At 39.3% G+C, this 22,903-nt stretch overlaps 1 protein-coding gene across 1 annotated transcript in view; it reads left to right on the top strand.

The window, feature by feature from the left end:
* Nucleotides 1-14,258, top strand: part of SNX18 (sorting nexin 18) — a 31,088-nt gene extending 16,830 nt beyond the window's left edge. The window contains exon 3 of the mRNA XM_011380622.2: nt 10,910-14,258. Coding sequence (XP_011378924.1) covers nt 10,910-11,163 — 254 coding nt within the window. The 3' untranslated portion in view covers nt 11,164-14,258. The remainder of the gene's footprint in view (nt 1-10,909) is intronic.
* Nucleotides 14,259-22,903: the final 8,645 nt, after the last annotated feature.

The raw sequence follows: 22,903 nt of genomic DNA on the forward strand, positions 1-22,903 counted from the left end.
GACCTTATTTCCAAATACTCATGCACTGCTTAACAACAGGGATATGTTCTGAGAAATCCGTCATTAGGTGATTTTTGTCGTTGTGCAAACATCATAATGCACTTTTACAAATCAGACGGTATAGCATACTATACACCTAGGCTATATGGTATATATAGCCTGTTGCTCCTCAGCTACAAACCTGCATAGCATGGTACTGGACAAAACAATAAAAGATTAGATTAAATGATGCAATCAGATGAGGTAAACCAGATGTTTGAGGCTGCTGCCGACGTAACATGGCATACTGTTTTATAGCAGACTTCTTTATAAGTAGAAAGTACACTCTAAAAGAACAACAAAAAGTATGGTTAATAAATGCATAAATTAACAATGGTAATATATTGTCATTATCAAGTATTATGTACAGTACATAATCGTATATCCTGTACTTCTATGTGACTGGCAGCCTCAGTAGGTCGGTTTGCACCAGCATCACCACAAACGTGAGTAATGCGTTGCACTGTGATGTTATGGTGGCCACGATGTCACAATGGGATAGGAGTTTTCAACTCCATTATAATCTTATGGGACCACAATTGTATATGTGGTCCATTGTTGACTGAAATGTTGTTATACAGCATATGACAGTAAGGTCACAGTCACAGGTTCCAGATGGACATAAATTTGGGGGGATACTATTCAATCCAGTATAGCTATCAACTCCCCCAGAGACGTAGTATCCCCATTTGGTACCTGTGAAAACTGAGGCCTGAATTTCCGGGATCACATAGCTAATAAGGAGAGCCAGCATTTGAGTTCATTTTTTGCCTTGACCTGAGACCCTACAATAAATAGTTTGAGTGATAGAATATTTGTATTCTGTAGGTAGTCAACAGCCACTTAAAGGTTTGAAACTGAAGCATGACACCTGAATAATGATTAGAAGAGCTAACATATTTTGAGGGCTTACTTTGTGTGAGGCATGATGCTGTACGTTTTATATTCAGTATATTCATTTAAACATCATAGAAGATTTTGAGGTAAATACTCTCATTGACCCCAGTTCGCGGACAGGAGGATAAACCACAGAAATTTAACTGTGAGCCCTTGGAGGCATCCCTCACCAGTCAATGTGCAGCCTGGCCGCTGGGCAGGAGGGCTTCAGGGAGCGTCTTCCTGTTGGCTGAGCACAGACACAAAGGGGCTGTTAGAGTAGTCTAGGCCCGAGGGTGGCTTTGAAAAGGGCAGATAAACTTGAGACACCTGTCAGGTATTGTGGCAGGACTCGAGGAGGAGGCTGTCTTGAGGAGTCTAGAGTTACCTTTGAGGTTTTAAGTTTGTGTGGCAGAAAGTGGCGATGCTGGGAATGGAAATAGGCAGGTTAAGAAGAGGAGCAGGATTGGAGGAAAAGACAAGGAAAGGGGCTGAAAGCCAAGGAATGGAGTCTTAGAAATCCTATTTCCAAGACTTTTATTATATTTAGTTGTATTGACATTTGTGATTTTCATAAAAGCCACCTATTGTTTGCAGCAAGACATCCTTAACTAAATTCTAATAGATGGTAACATGGATAATCTGTAAGTTTTCATGTTTTATGGCCTGTATTTTATGTCTGTTTTAAAACGATGTATTTCTAGGTTCTTTGTTTTGTCTTCAGTCGGTTATTTATGATCTAGTTCACGGAAGTCCAGATGTGGCCAGAGTAAAGATTCATAGCCACTGGAAACCTGCCAGCTTGAAGAAGCAGGAAAACTCCAGGGTCAAGGGTATTCTTAAGTTTAAAACAGCTGATTTAGGAATTGTCCCCAAAGCTTAGTGATCATAATGTGAAGTAACGTGCCAGTCATAATGGCCACAATGGGCGGCACTAAGGAAATGATTACAGCTGTGCTGCTCGCTAGTTAGTACCACAGCTTACAATCACAATTCAGAAGTTAAAAACTAGACATCATTTAGGAAAAATACTTGAAAGCAAGAAATAATGTTCTTTGCAAATATTCTAACTAATAGCACTCTCAGAAGTACTCATATGGTCCAGGATCTTGGCTTTGGGTAGATGTATCATTCACATCTCCCTGGCTTCTAAGGAGCTGGTGTCACTTCACTCTCTTCTGCCTCTTATGGAGGTGCCTGTCTGTTTAGTAGCTTCTGTTAGATTTATTTTAGCTTGGATCTCCCTTTATCTTCCTAGAAAAAAAGAAACTAAGGTTTTACCTTTGATTAAGAGTAGTTTCCAAAGTTCATTCTTTTCTTTGGTAAAAATATTTGTTGTATATCAAAAAATCATCTAAACTCCAAATACTGGCAGCTTGCAAACATATCTACTTTAACAAACATAGCTGCTTTATTTGTACAGGTATCTGTACATATATATCAGGTAACAAAAGAAGTAGGAAATTATGAACTACAGACCTCAGGCATCAATTGTATTTTCTGGATTTATAGCATTATGTAGATTTTATTTTATAAAATTAGTTGTTTTTTTTTTTTTTGTTTTATTGTATGTTCATGATTGTCAAGAATATTCTTTCTACTCTTTGTATTAAGATTATGGGTATAAAATCTTTTAAGAAAATTATCGATATGTGTTTTTCCTACTTTCAAATTTTAAAGTCTTTATTAATATTTGCTTGGCCAAAGTCATATCAACATTTTCACCATCGTATCCAGACTCTTCTGAAATAAAAATGTGTTTACAGAATTGTCTTAATTTATCATCCTAGTAACTGTGTCACATATTTAATATTCAATATAAGCTGAAACACAAGAAGCTCGCTCTCTATATATAATGTCCTGGCAATGAACCAGCCTATTTACCAAATAAGTCACCAGAAATATAATAACCATGAGACTTTACTCTTCATTTGTAGAATAAAGTGAGCTGTGTGAATCTGTGTGTATAGTAAAAGTAATCAGATGTTTTAAGATGTGATACTCTCAAGTGAATGCTGACATCCATACTAAATTTCATTATGCCTGTACATATTTGGTGATTACTGAATGAAGCTGTAAGGGCTGCTTAATTAGGATATAATAAGGCTTTTACCTAGAACAAACTACTTCTTATTGTATCTTCAAGACCAAACCAAATTTAGAGGCCTGGATTCTTTAAATGATTAATTTTTTTTTCATCAACCAGTTTTTTGTTTTGTTTTTTAATTTATCTTCTTTATTCCAACCTTTCCCCTTCTCAAAAGTTCTCTTTCTCATTTATTATATTTGTGAATTGAAAGTGAATTTTAAATTAATTTTATCCTTGAATTTTGGTAGTTCTTGGTCGTAGAGATCATTAGTCCCTTCAAAAATTTGCTCACTGATTTCAGTTCACAATTACTATTTGCACCCTCCAGAGTTTATTAAATGCTCCACACCTGGAGTCCCCTCAGTATGACATCCGGGAATATAATTTTGACGGCCTGGAGGCTGTTTGTGGGAAGCTTATCCCTGAGCTGAGGTTTCTGAAGAGCCCTGGCACTGTGCTTGAGCTATGCACTGGGGCTGATCCATGAAGCTTTGAGATCTCCATGGATGTGGCGGTTCCAGTTGGACCAGGTACAGGGAACTACCCGAATTGCAAAGCTGGGCAGACGCAGGTTCACATGCAGCTGGACACTTTTAGTAAAGTTATTTATGTTCCTCTAAGCTTTACTTTCCACCTCTGAAAATGGGAGCAATAATTCCTTTTCTTTGGGGGTTAAAGAGAATAAAATGAGACATGCAAGTGCAGAGCACAGGCGTGTGTGGAGCAGGTGCTCACATGTGACTGTTTTGCCAGGATGGATGGCCATTTTGCCTCTCTGTTAGGTGGATGTTGGCCTTTGTGTTTTTTGAGACTTTTTCTCAAAGATAAATAAATAAATAAATAAATAAAAAGAAAAGTAAATATTGGAGCAGAATGGGGAAAGAGTAATAACAAGAGTGTGGGTGGAGACCGAAAGGGAGGAAGGAAAGGGGAGGGGAAGAAGTTAATGGGAAGTTAGCAGGGACCAGGAGGGTGTGGGTACCAGTGATGTGAGAATAAGAGCAAAATAGGCCACTTGACCAGATTAGCATTTTCTTTCAACATTTTGCATGTCCCAGCGAATGAAGAAAAACAAACGGGCCTAGCCCAGTCTTGGGCATCATCTCAGTTGTCTCTGATACCCTTCAGCCTTTCTCATGTCCCCCTCAATCACGCTGTGGCTTTGGTTTTCTGGGGCAAGGCCCTGGGAAGACAAAATCTAGTTCATGTTTTTGGCACATTTACGATTTCAAAATTAAAGTGCTTGCCTTTTTAAAAAAAAAGAAAAAAAATGTAGCCTTTGGATCCCTGTTGCTTGGTGACTGGGCCTTTTGTATAATTGGTCTAGGGAGGGACAAAACATACTGAGAATAAGAGATTTGGTTGAGGAAAGGAAGGCAAAGTTCAGGTACAGAAATGACCCAGTTGCACTGGGAGTGTCTGGAGCATCCAGCGAGCCTGGGGGAGTGGGAGGCGGGGGCGCGGCCTGGGGAGGTGGAAGACAGGCCCATAAAGAGGGAAAATTGAAAGGAGGCCAGACAGCTTCTTCAACTGAGTTTAAAATGCCTGAGGCAGTACAGTGTTGGAGAGTTTTTTTTATTCCCACCGTTTCATTTTGCTGGGTCAGAAGTTCCCAGGAAAGTGATTTCTCTCAACAAATTGGAAATGATATATTTCAATTTAGCGTAATGCGAACGGCATTTGCTAGCATGCTTAGTTTGGCTTGTAGTGGGTTCTCAGGTGCTAATTGACTAGATGACACCAGAGCTTTACTACTCTTCATTTTCGAAAAACCAAAAATGACATTGATATGCTCCCTAAACAGTTTTTACTGATGGAAATAATTTAGTGGCTTGCTCTGTAAATAATGTAATGCTTTTGAAAATGTTGCTGATTTCCTAGACCATAATTAATCTCTAAAGTGAGTTTCTTTGAGTTTGAGCCATTTAAGGTGATAATATTAATGAAACTTGTCATAGGATTAAATTCTTTAGCTCTAATTATTTTGTGTTTATTACACTTGTGTAATATAATCCCTCTAAAACGGAGTACGTAAGGATTATGAACCAGGTCGTCGTTATTTCATGCTCTGAAACCAGGCAACATGGCTTCCATTGGTAAGATGTAAAGAAAATATTAGGAGAGGGATGGGAGTTCTGTGTAGCTGGGTCTGATAAAGAGTGGCAAAGAGCTTTTTCTTTGAGCCTGGGCAATTGGAATAAGTATAAAAATGAACCCTATTAGGAATTTTACATGGACAGACTCAGCTAAGAATACACAGAGAGTCCAGGATATTTTGTTAATAACATTCCTAAAGCAAAATCAAATTACTGATTTCATCTTATGGCTCCAGATGTGGAAAGGGAAGACCCTTTTCAACAGAGTGTAGCAGAAGCCCCACATGGAATGCTGGTGAGTTCTTTGCCGTGAATTAGCTATGAGACTTTGGACAAGTCACTTAGCCTCTCTTCTAAGGCCCTTTCAACTCCTTTAAAAAATATCTGGAAACCAGCTGCTCCAAATCAGCCCTACTCACTTCTCCAGTGGGTATCTCGTCGGCACCCACGAGAAGGAAGTCCTCAGGGTTTCTGCTCTGCCTCTTGGAATAAAGTCTTAGCGTTATTAGTTTCTGAGTGAACTTTCTATCCTGTGGGAAAATTCTAATAATTCTCTCAAGTAATTTAATAATTAAATTGAGTCCTCAACTGTAAGCTCCTTGTCAACCTGTAAGCCTTTTTAGGAAGGGCCTCTCTGTTCTTCCTGCCTCCTCCCACAGAGATCTGTGTGGAAGGAAGGACTGAATGAAGTCTGTTAGCCTGGTGTCCTGGAGGGCAGCTGAGCTACTTTTGCTTCTTTGGGAGCAGTGAAATGGGGTGTGGTTGAAATATATCGCCTCACTTTCAATACAACTTTTTCCTGTACTTTAAACAAATTTTAAGGATTTATTTTCAGCTGTGAAATTTGGGGAGGCTGTACTGTTTCATTTACCTTCTTGTTAAGTTGTATTTTCTTCTGAACTAGACATGTTACTTTTTTTTTTTAATGGAGAATATACTCACACTGCTGTGTATTGTTAGCCTCTTATTTAATCTTAGAATTTAATACTTGCCTACATTTTGTTTTCATAATAAAATCTTACTATACCCTTATATTATTCTAGATGCAACCACCTAATATCTTTCTGTTAGCCCAAGAAACAAAACAGTTTCATGGTAATGTGCTTACATTCCCATTCTAAAATGTTTTTCCCTGTGATCAGTCCTGTTTTGAGTTTTCTTTTAAAACTTGCTCTATCCATGAGTATTATGGGGTCTTTCGTTTAATCCAACAGTGACCAATTTTCACCTTAGACTTTATTGTGTAATTTCTCTCCCTTATTCTTTCATTTCCCTTTTCTGTTTTAAAAACAATGTAGCCTTGTTTTTGAGAGGAGGGGGCTGGCAGGGGGCAGATTCCCCTTAAATTAGCTGCTTAAAAAGTAGAGGTTTTGAAAACCTTAGCCTATTTTTGTATTGATTCCATGATAAAAATGTGTTCCCTTTGTTCTTTGGATTCTAGGCAATGTTTTTAGCTTTTATTTACATTCCTCTTGGGTTTATTAAACAAAAAATGCAGTATGGCTGAGAGAATGCTTAAAAGATACTGTAATGCTTTGTTACTTTGTACCTCTGCAGTCGCTGCTTAAGCAGCTACAGACTAATTTTTAAAGGTATCCTAGAAGTCTGTAGTGATCTGTCTTTGCCCCAATAATTTTCTTTGTCCAACCTTTCACTCCTTAAAGGCTAGACCTGATTGAAAATTTGGCTATCTCTGCCTTTCTTGCGACATTTAAAATTTTAAATATGAAAATATATGAAGTGTAGAAACGTACAGATATTTCCCAATTTAAGAATCATCAAATCAACTGTGTAGGTACTTCATTGTTTCAGGCATGTAAGTCTTGCCACCTCAAAAAATAACTTGCGCCTCTTAAACAAGAACCATGTCTCTTACATGTTATCTCCTTCCTATCTGCCCTCCTCCTACACTCCTAATACATTATGTTGCCATGGATTTGAATTGCATTAAGTGAGTAAAACTGAAATTCCAAGTGGAATTGGCTTTTGGGCACTTACACTCCTCAGTGGTTTGTTCTGTCCTTTATAGTTTGCACAATAATTTTTTTGCCTAGATGTCCAATTGCACCAAAGCAAAGCCCATGTATTCCTAAAGGGATTGTATATTACTATTTTTGGTGGTAGTTCTTAATTTATATCATCTTCTAGTGGTGGTGGGGGGCAGATACACCTTCTCTTTCCATGTAAGTTTGGGCTTAGATTCTGAAAATAGTGAAACATGTGCTGCTTTTTTCACTGCTTTGTGGTACCCTAATTATGTTACTACAAAGATAATAAAATCAGATATCTTATAAATATTAAAGGACTTTATAGGCACAGTTAATGAACTAAATGAGGTTACTAAGATTCTAGAGGGAAAATTTCAAAACTGTAGTTTCTTTTACATACTCACAAGATCTTCTGCATTGCATGCCAGAATAAAAGCCAGGGACCTTGTAAGGAAGGCGAGACATCAGAAAGGTGGTACAGGAACCCCAGCACAGGTGTGGGGGTGAGGGTGGGGGTGGGGGTGGAGAGGCCAAGAGGAGGAGAGGGAATAGCTGATTCTCATCTGCTCACCTAGGCCTACCTTGCTTTTTCATGCTGAATCATGCTCCAGTTTCTGTTCTAAATATTTGTAGTGTGTGCTTTGAAGTTAGTTATGCATTCAGATCCTATCTCCACCTCTTACTTGATTACGTGGTGACTTTGAGCTCAAAGAGGTTGAGTAGCTTTCTTAGTTTCCTTGTTGCAAAAATAGGAGTAATGTCTGTTGTAAAGTCTCAGTAGGGTTAGAGATAGTGTATGGTAAATGTCTAGCATACATTATTACTAGTTTTGAGAGCTACCATTCACTGTTTAGATATGCCTGTCCCTGCCCCCTTCCCTGCCACTTCTAACATCCCCCCACCTCTAACTGCCTCCTTCCTTGTTCTCAGCATACTGCCTGGCAGGTAGCATGTTCTCTGAGCATTTTCCCTTGTGACACATTTCACATATTATCTTGGAGAAAGCCATATTCAACTGTTGTGCAGAATTATGTACTTTGTGGTCTTATTTCACTTAATGTTATGGTGGTATGCCTGTCTTCAGTGTGCTTTTTGAGGTGGCTTCCTCAAGAACTTACAGGGGTGGGGACTTGGCTGTTTAAATGTTTGAATTCTCCTGTTCTAGCAATGTGATCTGTACATGTTAGGCCCTCCATAAATGTATATTAAACAAATTAAAGTTCTTGCCCCAGAGCCCAACCTCGTGGGGGCTTTGAAGAGAGCAACATTTGTATTATTTACTAAAAAAATTCATTCTTAGGAGAAAAACAAGTTTTAAATTCTCCTTGACTTCTTTGGTATGTCCACTTAAAAAGCTTAAAGATGTTAAATGCCTAAAGGTCCTTAGACCTCAGAGAGATTTAATACTTGCTGCTAGTGCCCAAGAGTTTTGAAAATGTATGCTGATGTGGTAAGTTGTGGAAACATCATACTTGTTCATTTTAAAATTAGTTTTTATAGATGCACATCTGCAATTTTATATAATAGAAGGTTGTTTCCAAGAATACAGTGATCTCATTGGAGTTTGACAGCTGTAACTTAGTTGGCATTCACACAGCTCTGGGCCAGGTATCAGAGCTCCTCTTTGGGACCCCAACTCTCCATCTCGAAAAGCCAGGCGCTGATAACTAGAATAGGTAATACTGGCAGAATATTACCAACACAGGCAACAGCCGCTACACAGATACATCAGAATCTGAGCAGGGAAGGACACCGTGTGCTTGTCTTCAGTGTTTATACGGTGGGCTAGGGCACCTATGATCGAATCAGATGAAAAAATAGTTAAATCACTTGAGACTTTTCTCTCTTCCTGTTCCCTGCCTGCCCCTCTCTTTCCCTCCCCCCTTCTATTTTTCTTACCATTGTAAACAAAGAATCAGAAATTATGAAATTTCCTATTCTTAGTCATCTTTTTGAAAAATTTTTCATTTAGTTCCGTCTCATATGCTTCCCTGGTCTTTTCAACTTCAATTCTTGTATATAAATTGTGAAACTTGTACAAATATAACAGAGATAAAGTGCTACAAGAATTTTTTTTTCTCTTTTTAAGGGAAAAGTTTTTTTTGTTTTTACTATAAACTACAAGCAGGCAGATTTTGTTGCTTCACTGGTTCTGTCAGCTATAGTAGAAATGTTAAAAGTGCCAAACTTGCAGAGTAACATGCTTCTGAGTGGAATCAGGGGTCTTCTTGAAGTGTGTCAATGTAACGCTGACCTCTCTGGAGCAGAACCCACTTCTCTGCTGTGGGTTGAAGTGGAAGTGAGGCGTTCTCTGTTCCAGGGCTGTGCTGCTTTTCACTTAAAGGTCTCATTTAGAAAAAATAAATGAAAATATACATATATACATACATATGAATGTATCACGTTTGTTGTAGGTAGATTTTAATTTTTCAGGTCTTCTAGCTATGCCAAAAAAAAAACCAAAAACAAAAACAAACCAAAACACATACTGTCTAATTTCTAAGGGCTTTATTTAATACTACATTTACTCTATATTATTTTGTAGGAGATAGGAAGAAATTCAGAAATGGGGCTTTTTCTCCTGCATATTTTACCACTGGCTAAAACTAAACATTTCTGAAATTACAGCCTTTTAAAGTTCCTCAGCTTCCTCACTTCCTCCTAAACAGCCGCCTTTTTCCCCGCCTTAGTATCATGTTCTCAGACTGCCAGGCCAGGACTCCTAAATGTTTCTCTCTTTCGCTGTGGTTTAGCAGAATGAGTGCTAGGTGGAGTCAGGAAATCTGAATTCTTGAGCTGGCTGTGTTCAAGTAATTTGAACTTTATCATCACTCATTTCCAGGAACCCATGGATATCCTTTATTTCCTACCTCTAAACATCCTCAGCCTTTTGTGTCTTCACATAACTGTGCTTCTAGTGGAAGGTCTACCCTCATGTGGCCCCTGCCAGGGTGACCATCCCCTTCCTCTCCCTTGTATATACCCTTTGGTGACCTTCTTGACAAGAGGCTATGGCACCTCAGACTTCATTCCCAGGTCTTCATTAGGACAGACTCAAATCCTTACAGCCCCTAAAGAAAAGATGGCAAATTCTTATTTCATGGGGCCCTTATGCTCCAGATATGGGTCTCCTGATAGAATATGGAGTCAGAACCAGACATACATGCATTATTTATTCCTTCATTGCCAGCTGGACTCAGGCTTGGCAGCCCCAGCGAAGTCAGCCTCTAGTCATAGGCTGCCAACATTGCCAGGCTCCCTTCACGGCATGTCATGATTTCTAAAACACAACCTGAGTTGGTACTAACATGTTTCAAAGTCTAGTTCTGTAGTCTTATAGAATAATTCTATAGTAAGACTTTCCAAGGAAGTGAATTTGCATCCTCTGTGGGGCATTGTTTTGTTTTTCTAGATAACTCTTAATATATGCATATGTAACAGTGTCACACATTTTTTCTTAAGAATGTGAAAACTGCAGAGTTTCTCAGTTTGTCTTTTTAGGGATAGTTCCTTGCAATTTATTGTTAGTATATTATCTCTACTGAAAGAGATAAAACATACTATACTTGGTCAATGGCAAATGCTAGTTTTAATAAGTGAAATTGCAGCAATGGAGGTGTTTCCAGTAACTTTACCAGATTCTTTCTTTTTTAAATAAGTAATTACAGTCATCCCTTTAAATTCCAAAGGACTTTAAAATAGATTAGGCAAGTATTTATAGTGCCCATGATTCTGTTCACTGTGTAGCTCTGCCATTAGGATATATGTATATCTTTTTTTTAATTAAATTTTTTTTTTTTTTTTTTTTTTTTTAACTACAGGAGCTCTTACCAAAGTAAAGGAGAGTAGGAGACACGTGGAAGAAGGGAAGATGGAGGTCCAAAAGGCTGACGGCATCCAGGATCGCTGTAACACTATTTCTTTTGCCACCTTGGCTGAAATTCACCACTTCCATCAAATTCGAGTAAGAGACTTTAAATCACAGATGCAGCATTTCTTACAACAACAAATACTATTTTTCCAAAAAGTGACGCAGAAGTTGGAAGAAGCTCTTCACAAATATGATAGTGTTTAATGACTGGACATTGGATTGTGGACTTTTTTCAGTTCAAGGATAATTTCTACAGCAGAATAAAAACTGCTATCAAAGAGCTATTGCCAACTATCAGTGGTGGTACAAGGATGGTTTTGTGTTAACTGAAACTCGGCTGAATATATAATTATGTAGGAAAGAAACAGTTAATATGGTTATATAATAGAAACAGTACCACACATTGTAACTAAATTATACTATGTATGCCTACACTACCATTGTAACTTTTGGAATAATGATTATACTATTTGCCTTATTGCTTTTTGAAGTATGGGTATTTTAGTGTAGACCTCAAAACCCATGAAGGGTCTCAAAGAAGCTGGCTGGATAAAAGCCTGCTGTGGATGCCTTTTTACTCTCATAGATTGGGATTACCTAAATTCAACCTGTTCTCTGTTTACAAACTCCAACTAGAGCAGCTATGCGACTTTGTGCCTTTAGACTCTTGGTTTTTCATTTCTCCACCCTCTCCCCCTTTTTTAAGTAACCACAACTTTTCTGATTGAAAGAGTGAAAGGCCAGTGCATACAATGACAAACTGCTGGTAACTTCACATTGGCACTGGGGGCGGGTGGAAGGATCCGCTGTCATCGGTTTGCACAGCAAATTTTGTCTCCTTACACATGCTGGTGAGTGCAGCAGAGGGAGATTCAATTGTCATCTTGAAATATGAAGTCTATTAGGGAAGAAAATGGTGCCACTCTATTCCCTTTAGATGATACAGTAGCATAGCCTCTTCACGCAAGTGTCCTGGAAACTTGGTGTGGAGATTTAAAGGAACATGTCTTATAACATGGAGGAAAAGGAGTTTAATCAGTCGGGGACACAAGCACAGAATCAGTGAGGACACAGACTCGGTTTTACTTCTTAGGAAGGTTTTCTTTTGTTTTTTTAGCTTGAAGATTTATTATTCAGTGCGATTTTTTTTTTTTTTTTTAATGGATCTACACTGTTAACTGATTGACACTCCACTGTGATTCACTCGTTTACTTAATCAGATACTTTTCAGGGATGTCTATAAAATTCAGTGTTATACGTGATGAAAAGTAGTGTTGATCTAAGGAGGGACCAGAAATAATTTCTACTATTCCAAATGCTGAAAATAAAGAGTAATTTTTTTTTAAGTATTGATAAGCCCCTAGGACATTTAACCTTAAAAATTATCTTAAATATATTCTTGTATTATTATAAGGGAAGTACAAATGGCTGGTAAATACCAAAAAGATTCAAAAGCAGCTTCATTTAAAAAGCACAAAGAGATTCTGGCTTGAAATGCCAAAATCTCCATGTTTTTTTTATAGTTGCTGAGCTAAATAATGTGATTCTTGCGTTTACAGATGTAAAAATTGTCACTGAAAGGTTAAAGTATCTACTGTTTTTATAAGTCAAACTTAAGCTGCCTCAGAAATCCCTGGGTATTGAAACGGTAACACGGAAGTAAAGAGGTCAGTTTGAAATACAGGTGAGTCACACTGATTAAAGGAAAGAGTAATTATTGCCATAATTACTCAACAGCACATTTACTCTAAAACGTAATCTCATATGGGTTGAATTTTTAAGATCAGAATATTATAATTTTGTTCATAATTTTATACCTTAGGTAACTTAGAGCCAGATTTAACATCATGTGGCTTTGTCTCTACTGCAGATATGTGGAACTGTAACCAAATATATTGTTCTCTAAAAAGTAACTTTCTCTTATTGATTGCAAAATACAATTTGATAAACAAAACATATATAAATGTTAATTTCATTGCAGAAGTTTGGAGATTATAATTATAGCATTTAATTTAAGTTTGAGTGTATTGGACACATAAGCACTATGCTTTTCAAATGATTTGAAAATCAGTTTTATTTGCCTCTTTATTTTGATGGTGGTTTGATTTTTTTTTCCTAAGTAAAATCACTAAACTTGTACAATGGTAGCATGGAAATTATCTGAGGTGTCTTGTATGATTGTGCTTTAGCCAGGGTGGACATAGCTTAAATTATAAAAACTAAAGATGAAGTACAAAGAAGTATAAGTTCATGCTGCCTATTTAAAAAGAGAACTCTTGTTCTTCTTAACTATATAACATCATAATGCCACTGATTCATAAGGGGTTTAAATTCTGTGGGATAAGACACCAGCATTATCAGTGTTCATTTTCAACTAAGATTTTTATTTCTCTAACGTTCTTGGTCCTATTGAAACATTTCAGTATACAGAAATACTGCAATGTTAGCACCCAAGAGAAAAGCCATCATAATCTGTGTGCTGGTCGTTATGATCAGTGTGGTACAATTTTTTTAAATAAACTATCATGCCCTTCATGCCATTATTTGTCTTTATTTCTATAATTTATAATTCTGATGATGTATTTATAACATGAGGGCATCCACTTGAGCCTGATTTTGCTATTTTAATTACAGATGGAGTTGTTTATGTGCTGTAACTATAATGCAGTGAGACTGGTTCTACAGCCCCGCGTTGTAACCCCATTAGAAGAGACAGCTCATCTCTTCTAGGCTGTTGTATCTGAAGGTGCAGTTTAAAGCCAGAATAAGGGAACACATTTGAAAGTGAAAGATAAAGTCAGTGCACATTGGCTTGAACAGAGTAGTATAGTAGTTGGGATTTTCTTGGGCTTCATTGATAGTTAGTTGTCTTACATTTATTCATAACAATACATTAGATTCTGAAATGCAGGTTTTTAATTGTCTTAAATTTTGCTGCTGTTCTCTTAATTGAGGACTTGAATAATATTTTAGTCTGTCAAGTCAAGCATGTAAAGTGTATGTATAAACCTTTAAATGTCATTTTTAACCAAGTTCATTGCTATGGCCATTTTTTCCATTTATGTCTGCATTTCTTCCGAATCTAATACCGTCTGTGTCTGATACCTTTAAATCAATAAGCATTATTCAATTTTCTCATTTCCAACCTTATCTTTGGCTAACAGAATAAGTAAAACAGGGTATTATTTATTTATAGACTAAAAATGTTGAATATTGTTTTATTTCCTTCAAAATGTTATGATTAGTGCAGATCAGCCATGTTTATTTTTTTTAATAAACAAAGGTTGCTTTATTTCTCAGCTTCAGTGGAATATTATAATTATTTTTCTCCATTTATTTAATGTGAAAGACTTATACAGAAAAATTGAGTGTGTTCCATGTCTTAAGCTTCTATCTGTAGTTGCCATATGAATTGTTCATGAAATTCTATAGCTAGTTTGATTAATTTAAAATCATAAGCCATTCAGGTAGTCCTACTGAATATCTTACATTAGTAACTTCAGTGACTGTTAAGCATATAGCAGTAAATTGTTAGTAAGATGTTTTGAAATAATAGTTACTGTGTGTCCGGCACCTGACAGGCGAGCTCAAACCAGCCTAATTCAAACTATAAAGGGTCACAGATGGGTACAGGGACCTAGTGAATCCCATATGGGGCCAAGGTCCCATCTGGAACCAGGCTTGCCCTCTATGTGGGCCTTTGTGATTTGTCAACTTCTTTTCTTCATGGGTCTATTTAATTATTAGTGGCTTGGCTTTCTTAGCATCTTCCAATATGTCTAAAATGGCCAGACCCTTTTTTGGTTCACTGGTGTTCTTGGCCCAGTGGTGGACACCTGACCCAAGCTGGACAAATCAGCTATGGGATGGGGTTAGGGGGAGGGTATGGAAAGGAAAGTTTCTCTTTAGAGTATGTGAGAAAAGAAAGAAAATGGTTGGTACCTCATAATATGGACTTTATCTGATAGTCCTCACAGCAAACCTGGAGATTCCATCTCTTGTTTATAGATGAGTTAAAAGGATCAGAGAGGTCTGGTATCTTTTGCCCAAGATTACTTGAGCTAAATGATGGAGCCAAGGTTCAAACTGAGATCTGGCTCAAGCTTGCGCTTTTTTTAAACTAGATTACGTTGGGTTCCACTTCCCTGCTTTGCAGAAACCCCTAACACCTTCCCCAGATCCCACTGCTGGATTGATAGGGATTCAGTCATTCTTTGGGCACTGGGCATGGAAGTACAAAGAGAATCTCTGAAAATGTGCTCTTTGCATTTATTTCTCTTCGGAAAGGGGAATCTGTGTCATCACATTCCTGGCCGTTTATGACTTGTATTGCTCTGTCTCAATGGAGAAGCAGGTAAGGTATGATGTTTCAATAGTGATAATGAAGGGAGAGAAGGAAAAGAACCCAAACCTAGTGCTTTCTCCTTTTCTCTAATTCTCACATTCATGCAAATATAAAGAGGTTTCAGTTGCCATAAGAACAACCTTGGTAGAACCACAAGGACTAATGTCAAGTCAAGCGTTTAATTCCAGTCGGTCATGGTCAGAGATAGCCATGACACGTTCTACTTGGTCATAGGTCGAAGCAGCAGAGAATTCCCTGTGTGGTAAGCTCTGGTGAGTCTGAGAGGTGGTGGAGACTTGTAGGCAGAGTCTAAAGGGACGCTTGGCCTCTGGCTCTGGGGGCAGGGACCTGGAGAGACACAGCTGAGTATCTGCAACTATCCCAGGCCACTGAGCCAGGGGGGCAGTTCATCTGAGTTTGGGTCATGGCTATAGCCTTCCTAGGGATCACGAGTTCCTCTGACTGGGCCCTGATCCCAGGATGTCCCAGTCCCGTCATTCTTGTGGCAGAGATGGAACTTCCAAAACTGCCATAGTGGACTGCCTGTTTTGAAAGACAGTTCAACTTCTTTGGGTGAGCTTATATCAGAAGTCTGCCAATTGTCCCTGTGAAGCTACCTTTAAAGGGACTTAGAAACACGTAAGATATGTGTTATTCATCCCTGTGGGGCTCATCAGCTTATCTGGAAATGACTTCTAAATTTGAGGTGGTCAGATGCATCAGACCATATTTTTCTAGCGGTTTAAATTTTCAGTCACTCCAGGAAATTGCAGGATTTAATAACTGCTGAGTTGTTGGACTTCTCTGCAAGCATCGCTGTGAAGCTGACCTAGCAGATTAGTGAAGAAGGCAATACATTGGAGCCAAGGGTCCTATCTCAGCTTCTACACTCCCTTAGTGACCTCAGGCAACTCACCAATCTGTCTCTGATCCTGTTCCCTCAATTGTATGATGGGCCTACTTAGATTTTACTGAATTATTGATAGCATTAGATTAACCAATATGTAAAGTCCTTAACCATTTTATAGTACTCCCTTCCCAAATAACAAAAGTGGAAGTGAGAAAAATTCCAGAAATAGGTACTTAATAAACGATAGCAATGTTTCCAAAATTTGTGTGGCCTTGACTTAGTCAATCTCTGAGCCAGACTTCTACCTGCAATGGATATCCCCTTCACAAAAATATTGTGAGAATTGAATGACAAAGCCCAGAGCCCAGTGCACGACAAGAGTTAGAATAAGAAAGATCCTCTGTGATCCTTATGTGAGAAGAGACGAGATGAAGGATTTACATGGTAAGAACTTTATATTAAGTGTGCTATGGAAAATTAAGGAATCCACACTTGGGTCCCAGTCAGGCCGCAGTTTCTGCTTTCAGCCGCAGCTCTTTCACCTTCCACCTGCCTTGGTCAGCTCTCCCTGACCCAGCTTGGCTTCAGGTCCAAACCCCTGTGCAGGTTCCTGCTCCTAGAACCCGAGCATATTTTGCCTAGAGCCTATTTCTCCACACTTCTCATTCATCCCTCCTGCGGGGGTGGGAAGGGGCTCCGCTCTCCAGAGATAACCCCTTTTCAGTAAGGGCTCCTCACATGGTCTTGAAAAACTAATACCAGTATGTTTAGGAAGTTGTCTTACAGCTCTTACCAGAAATACCTGAGGAAGATAGCTCAGAATTCTGTTTTTATTCGCCAAGTTAATGATTTTATTGATGTCTGCTGCTTTTACACCTTCAAAATGTGTACTTGAGGCCTAGGACGAGGAGGGACAGCACACTCAGTGTTGGTATCACAGCCTTGACATCGTGCCACACAGGCATTTCTAAATGGCTGTCAGTACGTTCTCTCTGCAAAATTGAACTTGAATGCCTCTGGTTGGCTTTTGGAGCAACCATGCCCTGAATCAAAATATTGGTATAGAGCAAATTTGGTTACATAACTTGATGGTTCTGCTTTTCTTCATCCTAAGAGTTTTAGAAAATACCACGTTTTAAATTCAAAATGGTTCCCTTGGGGAGAAAAATCTTTCAAAATAAATTGGAGTACAGTATAGGGTTTAGCAAATTAAGTTCAGCTTAAAACTGACAGTGTTTTAGCATATCTGTTTGGGGCCTGTAGTTTTGATCAGTTTTTTTATTGCCTGGCTTCTGTGAACTCCTCTGTGAGCCAACTGGGGTGTCTAGGTGCCAGCTGCATATTCAGTACAAGGCTGCAACCCTGTGGGACCAGGTCCATGAGCCTGTGTTCTTTATCTGAACCAGAATACTTACAGAGAAAGTGAAACCTGTAGTCCTGGAGAAAAAGGGGCTTTTTTGACAAATGGTGCCTTTTAATGGCTCCTATTCTAGAATCCATGGAAAGAAATTTTGACCCTTTAGGTACACAGTTATCTGAAGGGCTAAAAACTACAGGTGTCAGTCATTTTTTAAAAAGAACAAAATAAGGAAGACCTTTATATACCAAAATAAATTTTCCCAAGAAAAGTTACATGAGAAAAAGAAAAAGGCAGAACAATAATATTTTGTATGTAGTAAAAGATAAGGAAGTAAATATGTTTACTTATATATGCATAGAGTATTTCCAGAAGTATATGCAAACACTTGGTAACAAGGTAACACTGCTTTGGGGGCTGGCAACTGGATGGCTGAGGGGTGGGAGATTTTTATTGTGTAACTTTTTTAAAATCCTAAATTTATTGGTGTGACTTTGGTCAATAACATATGTTTCGAATGTACAATTCTATAATACACCATCTGTATATTGCATTGTGTGCTCACCACCCAAAGTTTAGTCTCCCTCCATTATCATATATTTGACCTACTTTATCTTCTTTGTCCTATCCCCACCCCCCACTTCCCTTCTGATAACCACCATTCTGTTGCCTGTGTCTATGAGTTCATTTGTTTTGTTTGTTCATTTGTTGCTTTCTGTTTTATATCTCACATATGAGTGAAATCATATGGTTCTTGTCTTTTTCTGTCTGACTTATTTCGCTTTATGATACTCTCAAGATCAATCCATGTTGTTGCAAATGGCAGTGCTTCATCCTTTCTTATAGCTGAGTAGTATTCCATTGTATGTATGTATGTACCACGTCTTTTTTATCCAATCATCCATCAAAAGACACTTAGACTGTTTACATTGTGCACCTTTTTATCTTTGTAATTTGGTGATTGAATGTATTTTCTATTTTAAAAATAAAAATAAAGATAAATTTTAAAATTCACAGGGAGACCAGCAAAAAGAAAAACCAACCTAGCATTTAAAAAGAAGAGTAGAGTTCCAGCTCTGTGCCAACCCCTCTGAGACCTGGAAGCAAATTGTGCAAGCATAGAAGGAACAATCTTATGTGGGCAGTGGACTCACAATAATGACCAAATCAATCCTCATTGTGTTATTCCTTGTTGAAATTCAACAGCATCAGGAAGTGTACTGTTGAGAGACTAGGTAAAGTGTATTGTAAAGAGAGATACAATGAAACCATAGTCTGTGGTTTCCTGTGGTACAAGTTATTCTTTGTTTCTAAATCCAAAACCCTGGTCTTCCTCTGTGTCCTGGAGAGCTTTCCAAAATGTCTTGTCCCTTCTCTGCAATTCTATCATTTTTTGTGATGACTTTTTAGCAGCTAAATACCTCATAGATCCTGGACTGAGATCTATTTCTTTTTTCCTTCCACTTATGTATCAAGTGTTTATTATGCTTGAGGAATGGTACTATTCCCTGCCATTACATGCATTATTTTATCTACTGAGCTCCCTTATAAAACCATTTTACAAACAAGGAAATTGGGACATTCAGTAATGGTCCCACAGCCAGAAAGAGGCAGAACTGGGATTTGAACCAAGGTCATCTGACTCCAGGGTCACCTGACTCTACAGCTTGTGTTGTAATCACTTTATAACCTACTTGAGAATACATGGCACAAACGCTTTAGCCAGCAGGGAGCTGGTGCAGTAGTTTCCTTGAGAACCAAACCTGTCCCTGTCTCATACCTCCTGGGATCCCGGCGGCGTGTGAGGCCCGGGCAGCACATACAGGAGAACTGTGGTTTGGAGGACAGTAGACCTTTGTGACTCACCAGGTTTACGAATAACACTAAATTGCATTTTATGAAAGCAATGAAATGTTGAAAACCTAGCTGTCTGTATTCGCACCACCAGCACAGGCAGTCGACCTTCTCAGGAGGGTGGCTGTCCACAAAGACAGACCTCTGTTACAGTTCCAGGAGAACGGAGGAGTCGGCCGCCGGGGAGAGAACAGGCCGCGTCGGGCCACAGTGCTGGCTTTGTTGAGCTGCAGGCCTGCTTCTGTGCCCCAGCCTGCTGGATTCAAATCTGTGCCTGAGCAACGTGACACATGACCGCACATCACACCCTACCCAGCCACTCGTGAACATAAACCCACACATGCCAGGTTGCTGCTGTTTGTTTACCCTAAACACCACTGGCAGAGTTTGAAAGAGGTGAAAGCTGAGCTCCAGGAATCATAAGACTGGCCCTCGAGTGAGTGGCCAAGGGGTCTCATAGGTCAGTACTGGGAACTCAATATTGTGAAAGCTGGTTGGAGACTGAAGCCCTAAATATGATGAAAAAGTTATAAATTGCCGTGTTAATTTTTTTACTCCTTTTATACAAAAACTTTGAAAGGGAGCAGGCTACATATCTTCTGACCAGCATATTCTTTCCTACTTTACCCTGTGGGAAACCAAACCATCATCATAAGGTTGTTGTGAAAAATGTAGTTACCCCAATATCAACACACACTTGAGCCATTTAGTTTCAAAAGCTTCATGGAGCCATTGGTACAGTGAGATATCCTGGACACTTGGATTAATTGAGTCATTCATTCATCCAACAAATATTTATTGAATGCCTGTTTTCCAGGCATTTCATTGTTCTAGGCATAAGAAATACAGCAGTGAACAAAACCAACCCAAATCCCTGCCCTCATGAATTTACAGTGTAGTTGGAGGGAGATGTAATAATCAAATGTTAGTGAAAATTTTGATATTTAGATGGCAATGGTGATATGGAGAAAAATAAAGTGGGTACAGGGGACAGAATATGAGCAGTGAGAGGTGAGAGACTTTCAATAAAGTGGTCTGGACAGGTCCATCAACCTGAAGTAAAGCCCTGAAGGACTTGAGTGAGCCCTGTGGATACACAGGGGAAAAACATTCCAGAGCATCAATAGCAAGTGCAAAGGCCCTGAGGCAGTAGCACACCTGGCATGTTTGACACTCAGCAGGGAGGTAGTGTAGGATGGAGGTGGGGCTTGTGTGATAGGGTAGTGGTGGTGCAAGGCTGAGGAGGAGGAGAGAAAGCCTGGTGGAGGGGGATCCAGGTCATAGAAGGCCATAAGTGGGCTGTCGTGGTGACTTGGGCTTTTATTCTGAGTGAGATGGGGAGCTCCTGGAGGATTTGAGCAGAAAAGTATGTGATCTGTGTCATGTAACAGGGTCACTTTGGCTGCTGTATGGGGGCAGAAAAGACAGAAGCAGGGAGATCTGTTAGGAGGCTTTGTGATAATCCAGACATGATGGGGGCCCACACTAAGAGGGAGGCAGTGGAGGCTGAGGACAGCAGGGTTGAGTCCTTTGTCCAGGGTACCGTGCCCCCAGTGTGGAGCTTAGCAAGCACAGCAACGGCGCTGTCCTTTTTCTATGCCTCCATAGCTGATGACCACCCTTTTTGATTGCTAACTTCTGTCTTGTTTATCAATCTGTCTTGCTCTGCTTCAAGAGCCGTTCATTCTTAGCATAACTCTTCTGCTCTATTAAGTATTGGTTTTGTAACTCAGCTTTCAGAGAATGCCCTTACTTTCAGGTTTTAGGGACTACCTCATCTCTTTCTCCAGTATAATAGCCTGACTAAAGATCAGACACAGGAAATTGATTTTCAGTGTTCTGGGTGCACACACCCGCTTTTCAGCAGTAGATTGGCCAACCTGGTTATGGCCTGAGAATCTTGTCTTTCTCTCAGTGCAGTTATGTCTGCCTGGTCACCATACTGACTGCCTCTGACCAGTGCTGGTATCTTCAACATAGGGGCCAGCAGTTGGCCCTCCAGCCACCCTGTGAACCTCATAACTGCCTGGTCAGAATGCAGCCACGTGACATTGGCAAACTGAATTGGCAAACTTTAACAGACTGTTCTCAATTCTTTTCAGGCTCCTTTCCACTCCCTAATGTGCAAACATTTGATCCATTGCTCTTCATGGTTGGGCCTCCATTGTGCTCTGTGCTCTGCCTGCTGGCTAGGATGCCCTCTGCTGTACTTCTGTCTTTCCTAGGTAAGCCTTTTTATTGAAGCCTTCCTTTTGCTCCCATTTGATCTATTTTTTTTTTTTTTTTACCGTTGTTTGTCTTTTAACAAATATTTGCAAATAAGTTGATAAAACTTTAAAAGATTCCTTTCTTAGTCTCTCCTGCTTATAGTTATGGTATTTTTCAACCCTGGCTTTATATAGGCATCACCTGGGAAATATTAAAAACTATTAAGATGCCTGGACCCCACTCCAGACCAATTGAATCAGAGTCTAGAGAGTGGAGCTCAGCCTTCAGAATATTTTGAAAACTCCCCAGATGATTCTGATGTACAAGTTTGCTTTCTTTCTTCAGGTCAATATAAAGAGGGCCTGGTACTGGCAGGCTGTATGGGCTTCTCACTCACCAAGGCACTCAAAGATTCTCTTTCTCTAAATGAGGTCTTATAGAGAGTCAGAATCAGTGAAACAATTGAAAGAAAAAAAAAAGGATCATTATATAAATTTAAATCTCTATTTCATTACCAGAACACATGGCCTGGAATGAACTATGAATTAATATAGTTTTAGTTTGTAATCATTTTGCATAGCACAATTTTATTTTATTGTATTTCGTATGCGTTAAAAGCAGTGATCTATTAAATATAAATGATTAAAATATGCCATGAAATGTTTTTCATTCTTTAATGCATTGGGGCTTTAAAGAACTAGAATGGCTCCAGCCAGCCTGGGGCAGAGGGGCTTCTCTGGGGAGCAGCCACGGCCGGCGGAGGGAGTGCAGGGCAGGGACTCCCAGGAGCTGGATCTTCCTTTTCCTTTTCTGGCCCCGAAACTCTGGGCATATATCACTTAATCTTCTTTTGCGAGGAAGATTTTATGATTCTATTAGGAAAGTGGGGAAACTGAGGTTCAGAGAACGTAAAGAAACTAATTATGTAAAAGTCCTTGAGCAGTGTTTTAGAGCTTACCGGTCTTCTCATGCCACCCTACCCACATACCCTTACTGGACATCATGTCAGCTACCCTTGTGTAAGCTCTTTCTTCCCCCCTGGTACGTCCTTCCACGTCTTCTTTGTCCGGCTGAATCCCTCTCCTCCTTTGGGACTTGGTTTAGGCATTTCCTCGCCTGGCAGCTGTCCCTGTCCCACCCTCCCACCCTGACTTGGTTAGGTGTCCCTCTCTGTGCTCCTGAGGTACCCATACTTTCCCGGCCTCGGCATTTCTTGTGCTTAGTATAATTCTCTTGCCTGCTTCTCTTCCTTCTCTAGTCAGCTTCTATTCTCTATATTTTCCAGTGTGTACCATAGTGCTTGGCGTCTTTACAGCTTTATTGTAAGAAT

The sequence above is a fragment of the Pteropus vampyrus genome, unplaced genomic scaffold, assembly GCF_000151845.1.
Source record: "Pteropus vampyrus isolate Shadow unplaced genomic scaffold, Pvam_2.0 Scaffold397, whole genome shotgun sequence".
NCBI classification, from domain to species: domain Eukaryota; kingdom Metazoa; phylum Chordata; class Mammalia; order Chiroptera; family Pteropodidae; genus Pteropus; species Pteropus vampyrus.